At 46.5% G+C, this 20,380-nt stretch overlaps 1 protein-coding gene across 1 annotated transcript in view; it reads left to right on the top strand.

Moving 5' to 3' along the window:
* cux2b (cut-like homeobox 2b) overlaps positions 1-20,380 on the top strand; it is an 84,967-nt gene that overhangs the window by 17,852 nt on the left and 46,735 nt on the right. Inside the window, exons 2-3 of the mRNA XM_079361072.1 lie at positions 13,603-13,713; positions 17,164-17,211. Of these exons, the coding sequence (XP_079217198.1) occupies positions 13,603-13,713; positions 17,164-17,211 (159 nt within the window). The remainder of the gene's footprint in view (positions 1-13,602; positions 13,714-17,163; positions 17,212-20,380) is intronic.

Raw genomic sequence — 20,380 nt, 5'->3', positions numbered from 1 at the left:
TTTACCCCGGCATGACCCACATCGGCCTCCGTGCCCGGAAGCATCCCTCTCACACCGCCATCCATCTCTGAGCGTGTCTTTAACGACCACAACAAGAAGAAACCACCAGGTTTCACCAGGTCTGGGTTTTAATTGGAGGACTCATCTGGCTTCCGGTTCCCAGAGTACTCATCGAGAGCAGACGACACGTGTTATTCAGATCCTTACGTCTTATTGGTCCGATGACTCGATGGAGATGATGGTCTCCTTGTTGTGAGTTTAGTTCAGAACCTTAAAAGAGATCAAAGTCAACTTTCGTCTCGGGTTAACGGCCTCTAACACACTCCCATCATAGTCAGGTTAAACTTGTGACTGCTCGGCTGGAGCACCACTCCGCACATGGCGGTGCTAGCGCGGCTAACGTTAGCCATACTTAGCAAGCTAATTTGACATACTCTTGTGTTTAAATGTGTTAAATTTTCTTTAAATTAATAAAATATGCAATCAATCAATCAATCAAACTTCCTCTTCATACGAGCATGTCTTTGGACTGTGGGAGGAAGCCACACATGCACACAGCTACAGTGTCAGTAACAATGCTCACAGTGAGCATCTGCGTAATTGCATCGTCACATTTTGAATATCAGGATTTGCTTTAAAAACTGAACAGGGTCATGATTCGGGGAATCCGGAGCCCCCTGCCCTCAGGTGATGTGAATGACAGCTGGAGAGAAAATCACAGTAAACACACAGATTTCTCCAACATGAAACACAGGCCTTCCTCTTCAATTCTTCCGACTGTTCTGCAGATTTTGACAGCTCCCCGGAGAAAAGGCCCTTTAAATGATCAAGTGAAGCTGTAGTTGGTTTCCTTGTTGTTCTCATCTCTTATGTGTGTGTGTGTGTGTGGGGGGGGGGGGGGGCAGGGCAGGCTTTGGGGAGGAATTGGTATGTTAAATTAGCTATGGGAGGTCTGCTGAGTTTTTTTTTTATAGAAAGGGGGGAGTTCAGTCAGACGAGAATTGCTGCGTTGGGCGTTTGAGGCAGCTGTGTGAAGTCATTTTCCGGGAGTGCAAGCGGGAGAGAGGTGCGGATTAGGCAGCGCCTCTGAGCCGGAACAAGTCTGTCTGGGAAGGGATGAAGGCTACAAACCATAGATCTAATTCCCGCTCACACTGCTCGACAGCAGAGACACTCGCACACAGCCAGTGCGAATTAGGCCCATTTGCTCGCCTCAGTCTGCAGCGAGCGAACACAGAAGCAGACGGGGAGAAGTTGACACACTCCTCACATCCTGCCCTCTCCACTGACTCCCCGTGTTGTTTCCAACACACCTCCAGAAGCTGTCTCCAGCTCAGGCGTGCTCTCTTTATTGTTTCTCGTGCTGCAGGTCTTTATTATCGCTGACATTAACATGAACACTGTGCAAAAACAGGATTCCACTGTAATCCTTGGAGGGGTGAGAAAAAAAGGGGCCATTCCACTGGCAGTGCAGAAAGTGTTTGCACCTGTGGCCCCATTGATTGCGTGTGTGTGAAACACCAACGCTCTGAACTTCATGTCTTTTTAATGTGTGTAATGCTTCGCCTCAGGTCATGCGATTGCCCCGAGGTGAAGGAAGGTTCACGAGGCCCGTTTGCAGACGTGGATTAGCTGAGTCTCCTGATTTCTTTCCCCATCACATCTCCCCCCCCCCTCTACGCCTCAACATGCACCAAAACAAACCTGCCGCTGCCCGGTCGGCAAACAAAAACCTGACCCCAGCACAGTGAATGCTTCAGATCAATGTGGCTGACCCAGATTCACTGTTCCCCCGCCTCTTTGTGATTGGTCGCAGTTTGTTGTGGGTCAGCCGGGGTTTTGGAGAGGCACGAGGAGAAGTTTCTGCACGCTGGATCCACCACGTTACAGTAAGGCCTGCAGGCTCGGTGGCACTTTTCTCTGCGGTGTGAAAAGAATTTCTGGTTTTCTCCTCCATTCCAGCAGTCATGAAACTTATTTCAGAGAACCTCAGAAAATCAATCCCTCTTTTTTAGAAAGATTGCTTTAGTTATGAGAGCTGGTTTTAGAGCTCTGTTCGTTGTGAGGAAAGATGGAGATGTTGGTGCAGCGGCCCCCCTGTTCTCTCTCCCTGTTGTGCTTGTCTCTCCCATCACAGTGCCCCTGCACCCTGCGTGCCCTGTAATGAGTTGTATTACATGCTCTGTGGTGGGCACGTCTTGTGTTAGGAGGCTGTATTCAATCTTTGTTCTCTGAATGGAGGGGAAGGCTCTTTGTGTGTCTTTGAGAGGCACTGAATTGAAACGGTGTGCACCGAGTGAAGCTGATGAGAAGAGAGCGAGTCCTGAGAGGAACATGTGGATACCTCGCAGGCAGTCAAACACTGCGTGCCGTGTGTGTGTGTGTGTGTGTGTGTGTGTGTGTGTACACTTGTGTGCGTCTGGAAGCCGTCTTTATGCGTTCGCTTTGAAAAGGCGCATTTCAAGGAAACCAACATAACTGAGGATGTACCGGTAGGTTGAATAAGCTGAAGTTCTTGGTTTACCTCATTTCCAACGGCCTGCCAAGAGGTAGTGTAAATAATATGAATGAAAATCTACTCCAGTCTGCTCGTTAATCACACCGCGCCGCTCCTTGTGACCCCTTTATGAGGACTGCAGGGGTCTCGCTATGGGCTAAGTGATTTTATGAAGCAGCATCATCGGGCTCAGGTCTCATTCCTTTTTGTTGTTGGGATGTATTTTCTTCTTAGATGGCAACAAAGTGTATTTGCACTTAAAACATATTCTGTAATCTTCTGTTATTTTACATACAAATTGCATCCTGGGCGATGCATTCATCATTGCTCATATCCAGCCCACTCTCTTAAATGAAAAATGTATCTGAGATGAATAATGGATCCTTCCATAGTATAATTTTGTGTTTCTTGAATATAGTCGAGTTCCTCCTCAGCCTTCTGCTCTACATTTTCTCCCCTGTTGGCTGAATGAAGTTTTAGAGGAGAGAAATATGAAGAAAAATTACTTATTTCCTGTGGTTATTATTTACCTGAGAATATTTACAAAGATATGGAATTGGTAAAGAAAAACAAAAGATGTAGCGCTGTTGTTGTGAATCTGACTCAGTCATGATTGTTGACTAAACACAGAGACTGTATGAAACATGGACGCAGTCTATGTGACATCATCCATCTGTTTATGAAGCAGTTGGTGGCAGCCATGAAAACGAAAAGGCTACATGTCTTTATTTATGTCTGAAATTCAAATAACGTCTGACACATTTAACCCTTTGTTGTCAGAGGTTCTCCCTCCCCTCACAGGTTTACTGTTCAGCTTGTTTGGGGACGATAGCAGCGCTCCTAACAATTGATGCGTTATGGTGGCAGCCATGTTGAAACCTTGTTTCAGGCTTAACTTTAGGATGACCCCCCCCCAGGCTGTTCATGATGTCATAACGGGTGTATTTATTATTATTTTGGGTGTTAATGGGACAAGCGGGTCCCATTACATGAACTGCAGATTTTTGGCGTCCTGCATTAGCTTAATTTTGCGGTACGACAATTAGCCGCTTGTTTTTAGCTTGCTGGCGTTGTAGCCATCCAGCTCACACAGGTGCCGGTGACAAGTCAGTGTTGAGGAGTCCCTCGGGGGGGGGGGGCTCAGGGTGGGCAGCTGTGTGTGAAGCTGGGAGAATTGAGGTTGAGTATCTGAGCCCTCTGTCTTTATCTCTAATTACATGGTGAGGCTTTGGGAGATTGGGGAGAACTGTAAACCCCCCCCCCCCGCATATAACTCCTGCGCCCCCCCCTGCTTGTATCACAGCAGGGTCTTGGGGTGTGAAGCAGAACCAGGTCTGGTGGGGTTTTAATCCCACCACAGACTTCTTGCTCCCTGGGGAGCTGCTGGTTTTCTCTCCTCTCCGTAGCAGCTCCACAGTCTGCCACATTCCACGCCGCCGCTGGGGGAGAAGCACGCCGTGGCTGCGGCAGCCCACTCTGTCGTGCTCTACTTGCTCCTGTCGGTTTTTTCTCCTCCCCAAAGTTTCCCAGCCAGTCCTCTGAGACACCCTGACACCGAGTTGCAGATGGGAGGCATTGGACCGAGGCAGCTGGTGTCACAATGTGGATTGGAATTCACAGTTGGGATGAAATATGAAACAAATATGTCATTATACATATGTTTTCCACAGTTTGTTCATCCAGCTGTTTCCTTTCTGCCCCCCCCCCCCCCCCCCCCCCCCCCCCCCTGCTCCCCCTCGATTTGGCAAGTAAACCCGGGTAGGTTTGACTGAGAAGAATCTCTTTTTCTCAGCGCAGGTCCAATCACTGTTCAGCGTTTTCTTCTGTAGTCGTCGGCTCACTCGGCTGGATCACTCGCAAGAGCTCCGTTTTCTTGATTTGAATATTTACACTGTTGTTTTGAAGATATGAGGCAACGCTATCAAAGCAGAGTGCAGAACATACTTTGCTACAAATGAGAGAGGCAGAATTATTCACAGTCAGTTAAGTGTCCTTTGATTCCTTTGCAAGTTTAATCTGCAGAAATCGATAAAAGGATGCATGTTGGGCTTGGGAGTCAACAGCAGCCGTGTTTGATGGGTAAACGGACAACCGAATGGATGATGTGGGGGAGCATTCATCTTTCTTTAGGCAAATTGGGATGCGAGGTCCTGACTAATTGATTGATCGCATGACTTGCTGATACAATCAAAGCCTGGCCTGATTTATGGCGATAAATCGATTGATTAATAAGGCTTTCTGTGCTGCCTCTGCTCCGTGACGCTCGTGAGAAGTAGGGGGGAAGACACCTCCAAGTCACACATCCGTCTTGCAGCCGTCAGCCTTGTTGGTTTAGTGTGGTAATAAGAAAGGCCTGGATCTCCCAGCTGACATTTACAAAGAGCCGGCCGGCTGTGACCCGCTCCCTAGATTAACCTCCACTTGTTCTCATAAGCACCGCTGATATTAAAAGATGGCGAGCCGCAGTCGGGTTGGGAAAAAAAATGAAGTGTGACTTTTTCAGTTCACCGTTTGCATACATCATTAAAGAGAACAACAAAAATCAATTGCACATTCCAGAATAAATAAAAACAAATATCTTGTGCAGCGTAGTGCCGGAGCCTCTTGTTGACTCTTTCCAGATTACATTTAGCTGGGTGTTTAAATGCTGATTTACAGCAAGATGGAGTCCATTCCCTGCACTCGCCTGCCTGTCTGCCTGCATGTTCAGAATATGAAATGGAAGTTAAACACTGTGAATCTCCAGTGTGGGGAGGAGGGCTTGGACGTGTGGGCAGTGTAGCATCAAATAGATTGTGTTTCCTCCCGTGTAAACGCCTAATGTGTGCCGAGCGCTCTGACACAGATGAATGTAAGGAATTTGCTGTAAAGACTTTACGGCCCTTTTGAGAGACATGGCTGGGAACTGGTAGTGTGGAACCTGCTCCACGCCCCCCTGCACACACACACACACGCACACACACGTTTGCACAAGTGCTTACACATGCACACATGTCAAGGCACACAGCCCTCGGAGGAGAGCAGCTACATCAAACTGCTCAGGCTGCTGCGGACATCGGGGATTCTTTTTATTTGCTTTGGGTCCGAAGTGGCGGCCCTGATGATGTGGTGAGAATCATCTCGCAGCCCCTCCGCTACGGCAGAATATAATCCCGGCGATTCTCTTGACCAGCTTCGTCATTTAATATACGAGCGCTCCTTTGTGCTGCAGGAGCAGGAAAACTACGGAGTGATTCATGTATAAACTGCCCTTTCAAGTGGCTGCTCCCATTCTGCGGCAACTGAACTCGTGTGGCAGATCTGGGAGCCTTTGTGACGGCGCTCAAAGCTCTCGGCTGCTTGTTGTCTGCACTGGTTTTATTCCCACTCTCACCGCTCTATTTAGATTCATTTATTTTTGGTTCAAATGCTGTAAAATGAAAGTGTGATAGAGAGAAGGCGGGCGAGGAGTGCTCCCTCTCTCTAAGACAGGTGGCCCTGGTTTATGTCGCCAGGCCCCCAGGGGCCCCGCTAACTGAGTCTGAGCGAGAGGAGGGACGCGTCTCTCAGTTCTACACAGGTGGTGTGAAACGCAAACCCTCTCTCCACACCTGAAATATTCAGATTCTTCCAGCGGCGTCGCTTTGATCTCGCAGCAATCGACGAGGGAAAACGGAGCGAGTAGGGGGGAGAAAACAACAAAAACAAGAGGAAGAGCAGCACACCTGAGAGGGAACAGATTGACATTTCTTAAGAGAGAATAAACAATCGCAGGTTAGCTGTGTTGCATGGCTCCGGCTCATCGTTGCAGGTGAAAGTGGGCCATCGTGGAGATTGCTGCTTCTTTGGAGAAGCCGACTGACCTCAATGGTGGAGCTTCAGAGACCCTCGGCGCGCTCCTCTCCCTGAAAGACACAACAAAAACAAACCCTGTCCCCAATTGTTCCTGTTCATCTCGGCTCACTTTTCAAATAACCATCCAAGGTATTGTGTAAAACCTGCCTGTCAAACTCCCGTCTCCGTGCGAGCTGATCATTTGGCCGACTGAGGTTATCGTGTCTTCTCGCAGCTTTGAACCCACCAGTCTGCTAATGAATCATGGGACTGTGTAATTAGTCACCCTGCGTGGAGCGCACGATGACAATAGACACCCTGATTGTAAGCACAGAGTTTGAAAAGAGCAGAACAATGGCCGGCCGTAATGATGATAAATAAGGTGTTGTAATTGGTCCTAGTTTGAAGCATTCAGTCATAGATGGTAATTTGAATTTTCTAATTGGAGAACATTTAATGTGATTCACTGGATTGAGAGCGGATAGGTGGCTGACAGTTTGAAAGGGCTTTATTAAGATGTTTGCACCGCGCTTCTTGTTACTATTTAAAAAAAAAAAAAAAAGAATTGAAAGAGATTCTCCCTCCTCCTGCCAACACGTGGAAGCGGCACATCGGTGAAAAGTAAGGAACATGTATGCGTGTGTCCAAGTGAGCGTGTTGGAATTAAAGAGGGAGAAGTGTTGACAAGTAGGCTGTGCTCTGGTGCATCAGGCGCCAAAAACTCTCTAAATGAGGCAGGGTATGACGAATAATGGCTGACAACACCAGTCACACCTTTTTCTGATGGTGCTCACGCTTCTCCTTCCTTTCCCTTTGTAAGGTTTAGCATGCTGCTTGGAGACGCTCTGACTGACTGGGGATTAATTATTTGGGATGATTTATCAGCGAGTCCAGAGTTTAGAGAGGTGTCAAATTTAAATGTGATTTTCCCCCCCTGGCAAGTCCTCAAGATCTTCGCTCTATGTTCCTGCGCTGCTTGGTCAGTGTCGGTGGGCTGGACATGATGTGCCCATGATCTGTAGAGGAACAGGAAGTGGATAGACTTCAGCTTGTTTATTTCTTCTCGTCTAGTCTTCTGATGACTCAGGTGTAGGTCACACCTACACATTCACACACTGATGGTAGAGGTCGCTGTGGAAACACGCTGACGTGATGAACGCCGACGTCACAGCAGCAGGAGCGGTTTGGGATAAAATGTCGACCAACCACAGCGCTCAGACTTCCTCATGAGCTGAGACAGAAGTAGAAAGAACAGCAGCTCCTTCATCGTCTGTTTGAGTATCAACCAAGTAACAACCATTACGACCTCAGCTCACCTGAGAAATCCCTTCTTTAAAGGTCTTCTCCTGTCTCGGCCGCCATAACAGACGCCACATGTTTATCGTCGCTGTGGAAACACCAGCTGTTCAAAGATCAGGGGAGTGGCAGCGAGAATCACTCCCATGATTCCCCGCAGGACGTTTGTTTTGACTGACACTGCGTCTGTCCGTATTCTTCCACCTCCTGACTGATATTTTAATAAGGACTCTGTTGTTTTTCATGACTTTATTTAAAGATGATTCTTTTGGGCCTTTTGTCTTAATTCATTGGACCGCTGCAGAGAAACAGGAAGTGTTGGCAGAAGACGGTTAGCTGTCTAAGCAGAAGGAGTAGACACTCAGGGAAACAACAAGTCTGTTTCCAGCTGGCTTACAAAGTTACACATTATATTTTAATTACTTAACACAAAAAAATAAGAATAGAAATGGCAGCTTTTGGTGTAAAGGGGTTTAAGTGCTCAGGTTCACCATGCTGAGCTTCATGCTGTCTGTAGCATCTGCCTGTGAGGTATACGTGTCATTCTTTAAATCTGACTCTGGGCAAGAAAAGCAAAGGTTAGTGCCGGGTTCTGGATTACCTTAGGAAGAGTATGGACGCCATGTTTAACCATCGTTTGAATACCTGCGATGAGAGGTCGTTCAGTGACTCCCTCACCAAACTCGGAGGTGTTTGCGTTGAACACAGAAGGTGTGATGGTTGTGTGAATCTGAGCGGCTCACGTGAGGCTGAGGGAGAGTAGAAGTGATGGAGGTAAACAGATGGAGGGAGATGCCAGGTGAGAGCAGCCCCCCCCCCCCGGCGCTTCACCGTCAACAGCCGCATGCTCAGTTCATGTTCCTGCCGCCAGGTCAGAAGCTCCTCCTGCCCTGATTTCCGTCTGGCCAAAACACGCACACACACACACACACACACACACACACACACACGCACGCACACACACACACACACACACACACAGTCTGTCTTGTGCCCTTAGCTGATATTCAGCCCGAGAAGGCCAGATAAGAGTTCATGTTGGATCTTTCATATGGACAGGCGCCAAAGTGCTCTCTTCCCCTGCTCCCCATCCAAACGGCTCCCTCCTCCCTGATTGGCTGAAGGGATTGCCAGTAATAATGTTGAAGCCAGACTAGACTGCAGTGATTGGGGCCATTGATTGTGGTGATTTGATTTATTGATCAGTCCCCCCTTCTCAAATGTGGCGTCTGAGAAGCGGGGCTAATCTGAGGCAGCTCTGGACAGTCTTGCGCGGCGCGCAGAATGAGAGGCGACAAGGAATGTATGAAAGGAAACTACACTTATCTTAATCACACTGGTTTTGCCTTTCTGCCGCCGGCATGTGTGGATTTAGACGCACGTGTGTATCTACGTGCACGCGTGTGCCCGAGCGCACTCCTGTGTGAGACCTTGCGTGTGTTTTTGTGTTGGTGTGCGTATAGGATGGGGGTTGTGAGGCAGTACAGTCACCAGGCAGAACAGAGTGGATCTATAAATTGATGGAATTCAAAGCCTCCAGCATCGATTACCATTATAACAAACAGCAGCACACAGAATGTCTGATTATTTTTAGACAAAGATTCTGTGCTCTCAGCAGCAATTCTGCTGATGCTGTCACACTTTCAGACATCTGCCTATGATTGCAATTAGATGGGATACAAAAAGAAAAATAATACCCCATCTGCATTTTCCCCTCTCTCCTCCTCCTCCCTATTTTCTCCTCTTTAATTTGTGCTGTCCAAGCCCACTGCACACAATAGTGATTTTGACTCTACCTCATTGCAGTACCTTGGTCGTTTTTTTTTTTTTTTTTTTTCCCAGTTGTCAACATTTTCCACCACGGGTTGTCTTTGTGAGAGGCCAGAAAATAGCTTACCACTACAGATGTAATCAAGACGAAGCGGGTTTTAATGAATCAATGTCAGAATCTTCTCCGACACAAAACATAAGTGAGCTCTGCGTCGGAGCTGAAACATCGGCTCATGGACTGATTGGTACAAAACGCTCCGCTGCTTTGATTTTAGTCCAGAGCTGTTTTTGTTGCTTTGATTGTTCGACTTTCTTTCCGCTGCTGATGCTTCGGTGGACGTCACTTGCTTCCCATCATTCAAACACAAAAACCAGTGGACGGCTGTCTTTAATCTTTATATGTATTCATATTTCTACTGCTACACAGCCGTCGCCCTCCACTTTTCTTACCTTGAATGATCTGAAGAGAACCCCCCCCCCCCCTCCTGGCTGCAGCGTGGCTGAGTGTCAGATCATGTGAGGGCGTTCACGTTGGGTCAGTGGCGGAGCGTACATGTGAGTCACGGTGTAACTGCCGCTCTGTGCCTTTTAAATCCATCAAACTTCCTGCTCAGTTTTGTTTTATGTTGTAGTCACAAGTCACCATGTTGGCTCACATCAAGCCTCGAGCACACCAGGAATGTTGCCGTGCGCTAAAGTTCCTCTCTTGTTTTTTTTTCTTGCCCCGGTGACAGGTCCAACCTCCTCCGGGGAAACTCATCAATTATGACTGGATGTTTGACTGGCAGAGGCTTAATGGCAGGAGCTGTGTATTGATCCTGCTGCCACACTCTGAAAATTCAGTTCCAATAATCTTTTTAAAAACTGTCGAATGATCCCCCTCCCCCCCTCCCTCCCTCTGTCTCTGCACATTTCGAGGAGTGGTCATGCACACGACAAACATCTTCATGCTTGTTAAAATGATTTCATGAAGAATTAGAATCAAAGCATCGGACACAAATAACTGATTTCCTTCCGAGTCGGAAGCAAAAGAAGAAATCTTCTGTTGTGTCTTCAGTCTCCTGAGAAACTCCATGTTGTGGAGTTCCTCCCATCATCCATCTGAGCAAGACAAGCAAAGTAACAAACAGGCTGTTCTGCTTCGCTTCCTTCCAGGAAGACAGAGAGTAGGTTTCATTTGATGGGCTGTTGCCCAGGCTCCCCTCCTCTTTAATGGTCTGACAAACTGTAGGGGTGCTTTCAAAATAACTGTGCCATTATGATAGCACTGTTTGACTTGCATACAGGCAGGAGTATTCACCACTCTCATCAGAGGAGCTGCAATAAAAAGTGAACACCAAGGCAGACTGTTATATCTTAAGTACTTATAAAATCCACTCAAAGTCACTTCTCCAGGAATTTTCTCTCTGCAAGATTAGCCGGTCTGAGGCCATTTGAATGTGCGAGAGGTTGGCCGGCTTCTGAAAGCACACGCTCTAATCTGTGGGAAGGCTCATCCCAGATGGACCGTGAGGGCTAACAGGAATTTATCAAGTTCTGCCGTCTTATCCTTTACAGCCGAAGCCTTTTTCAGTGACACAACGATTAACCGGGAAGGAAATATTCCCCCGACCAACACCATGTTTTATAACGTTTATAAAAACACAGAATAGTTTTCAGTTAGGATTGAAAGGAGAAAGAAATCCGTCTCGAACCTTTGAGCAGTTTTTTAGAAAAGAGGGACGACTCTTTCCTCAGTAAACGACGTGCTTCACCTGCTGACGAGTCACTGACGGGGGAAGTTGTCAGAAGGAAACAACGTGCTTTTACAGGTCATGTCTTCGTCTGGGAGTGTTGGCTCAGCGGTAGAGTCGGTCATCAGTCAGTCCGGGAAGGTCAGGGGTTTGATTCCCAGCTTTGTGTCCTTGTCCTCGTCTGCGGCCTGTGATGGATTAGTTTAAACTACTCGACTCCTCAGGCCTCGTGTCCAACTAGCATTTTTTTGGGGGGGGGCAGAAAAGCGCTGGCTGTGCGCTCTGTAGCGCTCGCATGAAGCATTTCTCCTCTGAGAAGAAAAGTGCTGCACGTCTATTTATTTCATCGTGTTTGTTTCAGACATGGAGCGAGGAGAATGATCTGTGCAGAATGTCATACTGCACATTTGGGAAAGATCGCAGGCTGCTCTCTGCTGCACGCGCTCACTCCGTCACTGTGTGCATGCGTCGGTGTGAAAGAGCTCGGAGAGGTCAGAAGACGAGAGAAGAAGTAAAGAAACTCAGGTCCCATCATCGTGCCGCACTGTGTGCAGGGATCGCTCTCAGTGTGCCTGGAGGCCTCTCTGCCCAGCAGCTGTTTAAACCCAGCTGTAACAGGAGACTCGCGTTTGCTTTCTGTGTGAGAGCAGAACTTAAAAACATGTTCTCATTTAAATCAGGCCGTTTTAAAGACGACAAGCTTGAACGTTTAGCTCCATGAATTTAAACTCTTGTCATGTATCTGGGAGGTTTTAGGCGCTAAGACAAACTCGACGAGAAAAAACAACACATAAGAGAAAGTAAGTTAGAAACGTTTAACGTCCTGTGTTTGACCTGTCGGCTTCCCACACCTCGAGTTTAAAACAGTGAGCTCACGTTATCATTTCACAGCTCGCTGATTGATCCTTTAAAATCAGGAAGTGCTTTAAATATTAGTCAACTTGAAGTTCCTTTCATCGAAGTTTGTGAGGATTTATTTAACTTACTTATAAAGGGACCATGTAGAATATTAAACATGTTTTATATTACAATATTAAACATACATGTTGCCATTTGATGTATTGCACCAGAGTTAGCTTAGCGCTAGCTTACATCCCTCATGATTAGGAGTGTTAAAGAAATGCTACCACTGTCGTTTATGAAATACACGCCCAGCTCTCTACCACATAGACTGTACTTTAAGTGCTACTTTAGTGAATCCTCATGAAAAAACTTGAACCGGCAGCCCTTCAATTAACAGCCGACTTCTCTGACCGACATGCTGCCACCTTCCCACGAGGCTGTCACTGTGAAAGTTTCACCCCTCCGATTTCTCTCTCTCTTTTTTTTCCTTCTTCCTCCTGCGATGATTTATTAAATTGCCTTTAAGTAAGACTGCAGATTAATTAAAACACAGTCAATTTAATTTCCCGGCGTCATATATAAATTCGCAGTGGTAATTGAATCCCCTACTCCACTTTTTTTTATTGTAAGCCAGCAGTTACAAAAGAAGAAGCTCATCAATTACTGAGAGCGGCAGTCAAAGCGAAGACGAGGTGAACGTCCAGTTGTCTGTTCCAGCTCCGCTCAGTGCAGGAGAGGACTGTTTGAATCTGTTTTCCTTTTTTCCTCCCTGTTTGCTGAAAGAGCCGGGAATTGGATGACTGATCGATAATATTGGATTTGCGGATGGCATGTGGTGCAGCTGAGTCCAGCATGAATGCATGGTTCTGATGAAGGGCCTGCTGCACAGACAGCTTTGAATAGTGGATCAGACATGTTGCAGGGGTGGAGCTCTCGTTGCAGATCACATAGACACGTAAAGACGCGGCGTGCAGAGACATTAATGGAGCAGCCATCAGGGATGTTGTTTTAGCAGGAAGGGTAATTTGGTTAAAGCTGTGGCGGCTGCTGTCCGTGTATTGAAAATCTGTGCAGGATCGGCATAAAGATTGGTGCAGGCGATGGGAGAGAGATTGAAAAGAGGCTGAAAATAGATCTGACCTGCGGTAATTACGACAGCAAGCGGAGCGTTTGTACGTTTGAATCAGGTCTCGGCCGGGCTTAAAAATCCGCCTTTCATTTCAGGAAGAAGCTCTATTTGTTTGCAAGGGTGTTTGTCAGGTTATTGGGTCTTTACACGTGACTCACACACACACACACACACACACACTCTCTCTCTCTCTCACCCCTTCTATCTCGCCCTTACTCCCCCACTGGTGCTCTATAGCCGTTGCAAGCATATTGATTATTTCAAATACTGATTATCTAAAAGGCCTTCTGCTACTGTAGCCATTGGATTTATTTTGGCTTAATTATTTATGGGCCAGGGCTAGCTGTAAGTATTGCTGCTGTGAGATCATGAAGGATTACATTGTTAATATTCAGCAGTGTATTTTTATTTATGTACACTCTTAAGCTTTACTGGATGAGCGTTGGCAGGCTCGCTAAAGTGCCGTCTCTCTGTGCTCTTCCTCCTCTCATCGTCTCTCTCTCTCTCTCTCGTGTTTGTAGAGGGAGCTAAACTCTGTGGCGTCTGAGCTGGCTGGTCGACAAGAGGAGAGCGAACATTCCCACAAGCATCTGGTTGAGCTGAGCAGGGAGTTCAAGAGAAATGTCCCCGAGGTGAGTCTAGCTCCAACGCCACCACCCTCCTTTTTTTCACGACTCTGTCGTGATCTTCATCTCCACTTCAGCCTGTTTCTCTGCCCCTGCTTGAGCCCCCCCTCCCCCTCCCCCTCCCTCCCCCTCCCCCTCCCATACCTTTTTGTCAGATCTGCATTAGCTCATATAAACAGTGCATCAAACTAGTGAGAAGTCAGGGGGAGCCCCCCTCCTCTTCCTGTGGCTCAGTTAATATTGAAATGCTGAGGCCTTGCAGTAACGTTAGCCTCTGGCTGAGAGTGATGAGAGGCCAGGGGGCTCATTTACAAAAGGTAAGCACAACTTTGCTGCTTACTTTCAGCTGCATCACTGAAGCGCCAGCTCATGAAAAACCTATCCTGCTGTCAAAAATTGGCATCTGATATCGACTTCCTGCACATTTCTGGGATAAAACAGGAAAGGTGTCTCTCCAAACATGTGCGAAACACAACTCTGATGCTCAGTTTTAATGAAGAGTTGCCTCCACTCCACCGACCTTCCAACACGACTTTTACAAACATGCTTTGTGAGCTGCTACTGCTAAACATTTTATTGATGGAAAAAATTAGATCTTTTAACATTTCAAAAGAAAGCTAAGCTTTCCTTTGCTGGGATGCGGCGCAGCCTGTAAAGCTACCAGTTGTGATTTTATTCAAGTGAAATCCAACTTTAGTCTTCAGATACAACATCGCCACTGCATCAAAATAGCAACAAAAACTTTAAAGGCACAATGTCATTTCAGCCACCAGGGGGCTCTAAATCAAAACAGGTGACGTAAAGGCTGGCGGCGAATCATGGGAGTGATTCTTTCTGTCTTTTAACTACGTATACGTGAACGCACGACATCAGCCTCGCATATCCTGCGTGGGTTCTGCATGTCTAAAGAAAATCTGCATTAACAATGTGAGTACTCGGGTCAGTGTGGAGTCGCGTGGTGAAATGTTAACGTCAACAATGGCAGGAAGTATTGAAGAGGAGTTAGCAGATGAAGTCAGCAACTACTCACACTACGATGTGTCCTCGCCAACAAACATGCGTGCCAAGATCATCTCTACTTCGGTGTTTTACGCCGATCCTCCAGTCACGGTCGGGTGGTGGAAAAACAGGGAGGAGGACCCAAGTGCAGATAAACCAAAATTTATCAAACAAAAGGCAAAAACTTACTCGAAAAACAAAAATCTAAAAACCACAAGGAGAAAAACAAAGTAAATCCAGTGAACGCACAAACATCCATCTAGGAGCACAGACCAAGAGACAATGATCCGACAACATGAGGGACAGAGAGTAAATTGACATGAGGTCATCAGACGCAGGTGAGACTAAGGAGACAGGTGAGGACAATCAGGGTCATCAGACAGGAGGGAAACACAAGTACAAAGTAAAACTCAACACTGACAACACAACCAAAACCAGACATACAAAATAAAACGACTTAAAGGGATACTTCACCCATTTACGAGAAAAATGTGTTTTTCTTTGCTTGAAAGTTTTCTTCATGTGATGCAGTATGATGCTTTTTGCATCACATGAAGAAAACTTTCAAGAAAAGAAAAACATATTTTTCTCGTCTCAGGGCAAAATGAGGGCTGGATTCACGACCATTCAACACTACTACCATGTTTCTAATGATACACAGCTTCATGCAAATGGGTGAAGTATCCCTTTAAAACAGGAAATAAACTAACAGGCAACATAGGAGGACACAGGGAAACACACTAAAGACTATGAAACATTAAAACACACAAGCTAAACAATCAACACGAGGACACAAACAGAACACTGAGGACAGAATGAAAACTAAAACAAGATGAAACAGAAGCGAACCATGACAGGAAACACGCATTGAAGGCAAGGATGTGAACTTTGAGCAGCCATTGTGAATCAAAGAGCGCTCACGAATGTTTGTAAAGTCTGTCCTTACCGGAGAACACACATCGGTGAAGCCTCTTTAAAAGTTTGCATGTATTAAGATGGAATGTGTGAGGAAGGTAAGAGTCCTGACACAGACTGAGTGATGGAGGACGCACAGACCAAACTGTGCACATGGTGAAGAGCGGTCTTTGTTACTTACTGCAGTTTGAATAAAAAGTCCTGGATTTATCTTATCCCTTACAAAAATGACAGATTGTGATAAAATAAGTAGACGTGCAAACGGTGCGACTTACAGCATTATCTCTTTGTCCTCCTTTTTCCTGAGCACTCAAAGTTTCCACTCAACTCCACAAAGAACTACTTGTACTTGTACTGGGAACAATGACACTTCCTTTTGGATTTCATTTTTTTTTGCGGATCGAGCTGGAAATCAGGGAGAGAGAGAGAGAGAGAGAGAGAGAGAGAGAGAGACAGAGGGCTATGGCAGGTGGGAAAAGATGGATTTGAACCCAGGTCTTGGAGGACTTTAGCCTCCGTACGTGGGGCGTGCACACTAACTACGTCGTTACGAGCGTGTGTTACAAACTTTTTGGCACTTTTGACATCCATGCACACCTTGCCCTGTTCATAAAGAGCTCCTTCCATCATGACTCCAGCAGCCATCATACTTTAAAGAGAAAGAGACGTGCAGGTGAGGTGAGGTAAAACATCAGGCACGCTCGTCACTCTTGTGTTCTTCACTTCCTGTTTACAAAGTGCCAGGAGGACTTTTTCCACCTTTCTTCTGTTTTGCACAAACGTCCCTGAAGGTAGATTGAATAATCTGTAAATGATGCAGACGTGATTTTATCATCCTGTTTTAAACCATCGTCATCCATTGACATGTAAGCTTGAAGTCAGAGAGAATATAGAGTTAATAAATGAGCCCTGAGGCTATTTGCTGTGGCTGTGCTGCCTGCCTGTCTGGGCCTCAGTATGGAGTGTAGTGCTGTAATCTTGTCAGTATAATACAGGCGTTTAAGACAGGATCAGGCTGTCACCACTGGCAGCACAATCCCCTTACCTGAGGCTGTGGGAGCTCACGCAGTCTGCAGCTCCGAGCTTTAATGCAAGCTACTGGAAAGCCCCACTTTTCAAACATGCCTACTCAAACCCTTCAGGTTTAACCGCTAATACCCACAGCCACAAACACAACACCTTACACACACACACAGACAGTGTAAGAGTTGCTATGGAGACAATTACCAACATTGTACTTCCTGCCATCATACACATAAATCCACTTGACTTAATATACTGACATTAGAGATTTTCCCTCTCTCGACATGAAGGTTGTGGGTTCGATCCCCAGCTCCTGCAGCCACATGTCCGCTGTGGATTAGTGAGAACTGATGGACTCTTCCATCAGTGTGTTAATGTGTAGCTGTGACCTGCTTGTGCAGTCAGAGGAGTAGAAAAGCAGTTCACCATTGTTTCCATGGAGCCTCAGCTGGGCCAGCGTCTAAACAGGTGGAGATCTAAATAGCTGAGGCTGACTTTCCTTGTGTTGTCTGTACACAGGAAGTCCGGGAGATGGTGGCACCTGTTCTCAAGAGTTTCCAGGCCCAGGTGAGTCCCTTTTCTTTCTCTTTTTCTTTTTCCAGACGCATGCACACAGAGTGCATGCGGACTGCATCAAACCAAGCCAAGTAGCTGCATCCGTGTGATTGATGATTTCCTACACGCTTTTCTCAAACGCATGAAAATTCAGTGGAGACATGAGACACTCGAGCTGGATATTCCTCGAGCATTGACCGCTGCAGATCCCTGTTCCTGCAGAATGAATGATTAGATAGATAGGGCGAGAAATCCATGGCGTTCTTTTTCTCTTACTGCTCATCTGCTGCTTATTGACTGATGCCTTTTCTGTCAAAGTGAAGTAGCATCCATCTGCCATTAGATGATCAGATATCTGGCTTCTCATATTTTCTCGGCTGAGACAAGCCCTCATTTCCTGTTGTGATGGTGCATTCACCATGCCCCCCTCTGACGTCGCCATATTGAAAAAGTCATCTGATACCTAGCAAGACTCTGCTCCAGCCATTAAACCAAGGTCATAAATCACATTTGTGAGCCGCGTTATGGTCCGCAAAGCCCAGCCTTATGGAAATGATACCACAAATATGTTTTCAGTCTCTCTCTCTCGCCTGCAAAGTCCCGCTCAGCCCTAACCTGAGAGCCCCATCATTGGTAAACATGAGAACACTCAGCATGGATTGTTCAGTTCTCTTGGAAGTGATTATTGGCAGATTCTTTTTAATGCTTTATAATTGACTATGCCCAAGCAGCCGTGTTCCCTGGCAGGAGCTATCACATTCTTCAATACTGAACCAGGCAATGCTCATGGTTGATTTGTGTGCTAATTCAATTACTGCGCTGTAAAGTCGCACAAATATCAAAAGCACCCTTCCACATCTTTATTGTGCAAACAGGAACCCACAGGATTAATTTAAGAAGCATTGATGTCTGCCATCTGGGAGTCTAGAGATGTTTCATAGTAGATAAAATAGATGGCTGATAATGAGCGATGATTTTTTTTTTTTCCTCTTCTTGTTAGCTGCAGGCCTCTCTGGGTACCTCTCGGTCTCTCATGTGTAACTTCCACGGGCTTCATGTTCTGCACATCCAGAAGTAAGCCAGCTCGCGTTGGGAAAAAAAAAAAAGTCTCGGCTATTTTTTGATGTGGAGGTGCAGCGAGTGACTCCGCACACCATCATAATATAATCCTCTGGTGTTTTCTGATACACTTTGACCTTATTGGGAATGTCAAACAGCTTGCGGAGGCTTGTGAACTTTACCCAGCGGTAGTCTTCACGACCTCGGCGTAAAGCTGTGGGACCTCGACCTGCTGCTGCAGGGGGAGGCTGTGAGAGGAAGGTGGAGTTGGATGTGCTTGTTTGGCTGTGTGGTTTGGGAGAGAGTTAAGCTCCCCTGCAGCTGCACTGTACAGGTGGTGAAATATAGAAACGTCCTGGTGTCTGCGCATGTGTGTGTGTGTGTGTGTGTGTGTGTGTGTTGCATATATATGAGAAAGAACTGGGTCCTTTCTTCCAGCCCCCCCCTCCACCCTCTTCCACCAGATTCAGAGGCCCAGAGGAGTGCCTCCTGGTATTTGGACCCTCATCATGCCACTTCTAAAGGAGAAGTCGGCTCCTTTGAAGTGTTTGCGACATGACAGGTTCTCTTTCTTTTCTTTTTCATTTCAATGTTCCCCACCCACTTTCTCTCTCTTCTCCCGTCCAATCTCGCCTTCTAATTATCGCTAACCAGGCGACTGATTAGAAACACGTTGCCGACCTAGTTTTTTTCCGAGGAGCTGGAGGAGGAGAAAGGGTTAATCCCAGAGCTGGTGGCTGTCATTGGTCGCTTCCCTCCTTCTTCTCCTCTTTTTCGTTCTGCTCTCCTCTTTCTTTCCCTGGAAGTTTGCTAATGAGGTCCCGTCAGAGCTGAGGAGAGGTGTTAATTTGGCCTTGTGAAGTAGGAAGGAGATTAAGGACAGTGAGGAGCTGAGTTTACGGCTTAAAATACACCGCTGTCCTTATTAATCCACAGGGCCCTGGGAGACCGGCGTTTTTGGTTTTATAATGAACACTGTCTTATAATGAAGGTAATTTTAATAAAAATTTACGGTGGAGAAAAGGAGACGGTACATGTCTCCGTGGTCTCAGGCACACCTTTGGGGGGCTGAGGGATATGACAGTTATTTCTCAAATAACCGATCGCAGGAGAGGCGGCCTCTTGGACCACACTGTTCACACACAACTCCGACAGCTCTCGCCGTCTTCTCTCAACGCTCAGAAAACATCGTTCACCAACTCTCACCAAGACTATGTGGGCTTCTCAACGCAATTTACACCTGTCTCTCACTTCCAGAGTGTAGACTCCCCCCAGGAAACGCCTTTCTGAGGTGCAATAAAAATAAAAAAACCCACAAAGTACATCTTGAATGTTTGTTTTCTTCTTCTTCTTCTTCTTCTTCTTTATGGGAGGAAGATTCCTCGCTGCTCTCTCAGAATGTGAGCCCTAAATTAACCCGTCCTTCTCCCTCTCTCTCTCCTCCCCTCTTCGTGTCATTCGGTGCACTCAGAAAAAGAAAACAGCAGTATGGGTCCCTAATTACTGAAACTTGCTTTACAATGATAATCCGTAGAGTAATTTAGCGTGCACAATGAGAGTTGCGGTGCTTTCGCAGATGGAGATTCTGATAAATAGTTTGTAACGTGTAATTAGCAGCTCTGCCGGTTACATACCATTAACCCCTCAAGCGCAGGAATCATTATCGGCCCTCATTATCAAGCAGCAAGGTACGATCGAGCTGACTAGACATCAAAAACATCAAACAGCTATTAAAGCGCTGCAAACTGGGGGCCGGTGGACACCTGTTTATGAGTCTAAGTGTGCCATTTCTTCCCCCGAGGTTGGGAAGGGATGATGAGGGGGAGGACAATGTTTTTATGTATGTTGTTGTTGCTGCTTGTTTTCTATGAAAGCACAGGAGGAATCTGGACTAAACAGCAGCTTTTCAACTCTGTAATACTGAGTCAAGACTTCAAAGACTTTAACGTGGCTGCTGATAATTTCTCAAAAAAAAAAAAAAAAAAAAAAGCAAAGTGTGTGAGCCCATTCTTTTCTCAGGGTATTCATTCCCCTTTTTAAAGAGAGCTGCGGCCCCTCCTCCCAGCTCAGGCCAAAGTGATGGTTCACAGTTTACACTAAACCCTACTTTAAAACATGGAGA

Source organism: Symphodus melops (assembly GCF_947650265.1).
Source record: "Symphodus melops genome assembly, chromosome: 1".
NCBI lineage: Eukaryota > Metazoa > Chordata > Actinopteri > Labriformes > Labridae > Symphodus > Symphodus melops.
Note: the sequence above shows the minus strand (reverse complement) of the source record. Positions and strands in the feature narration are given on the sequence as shown.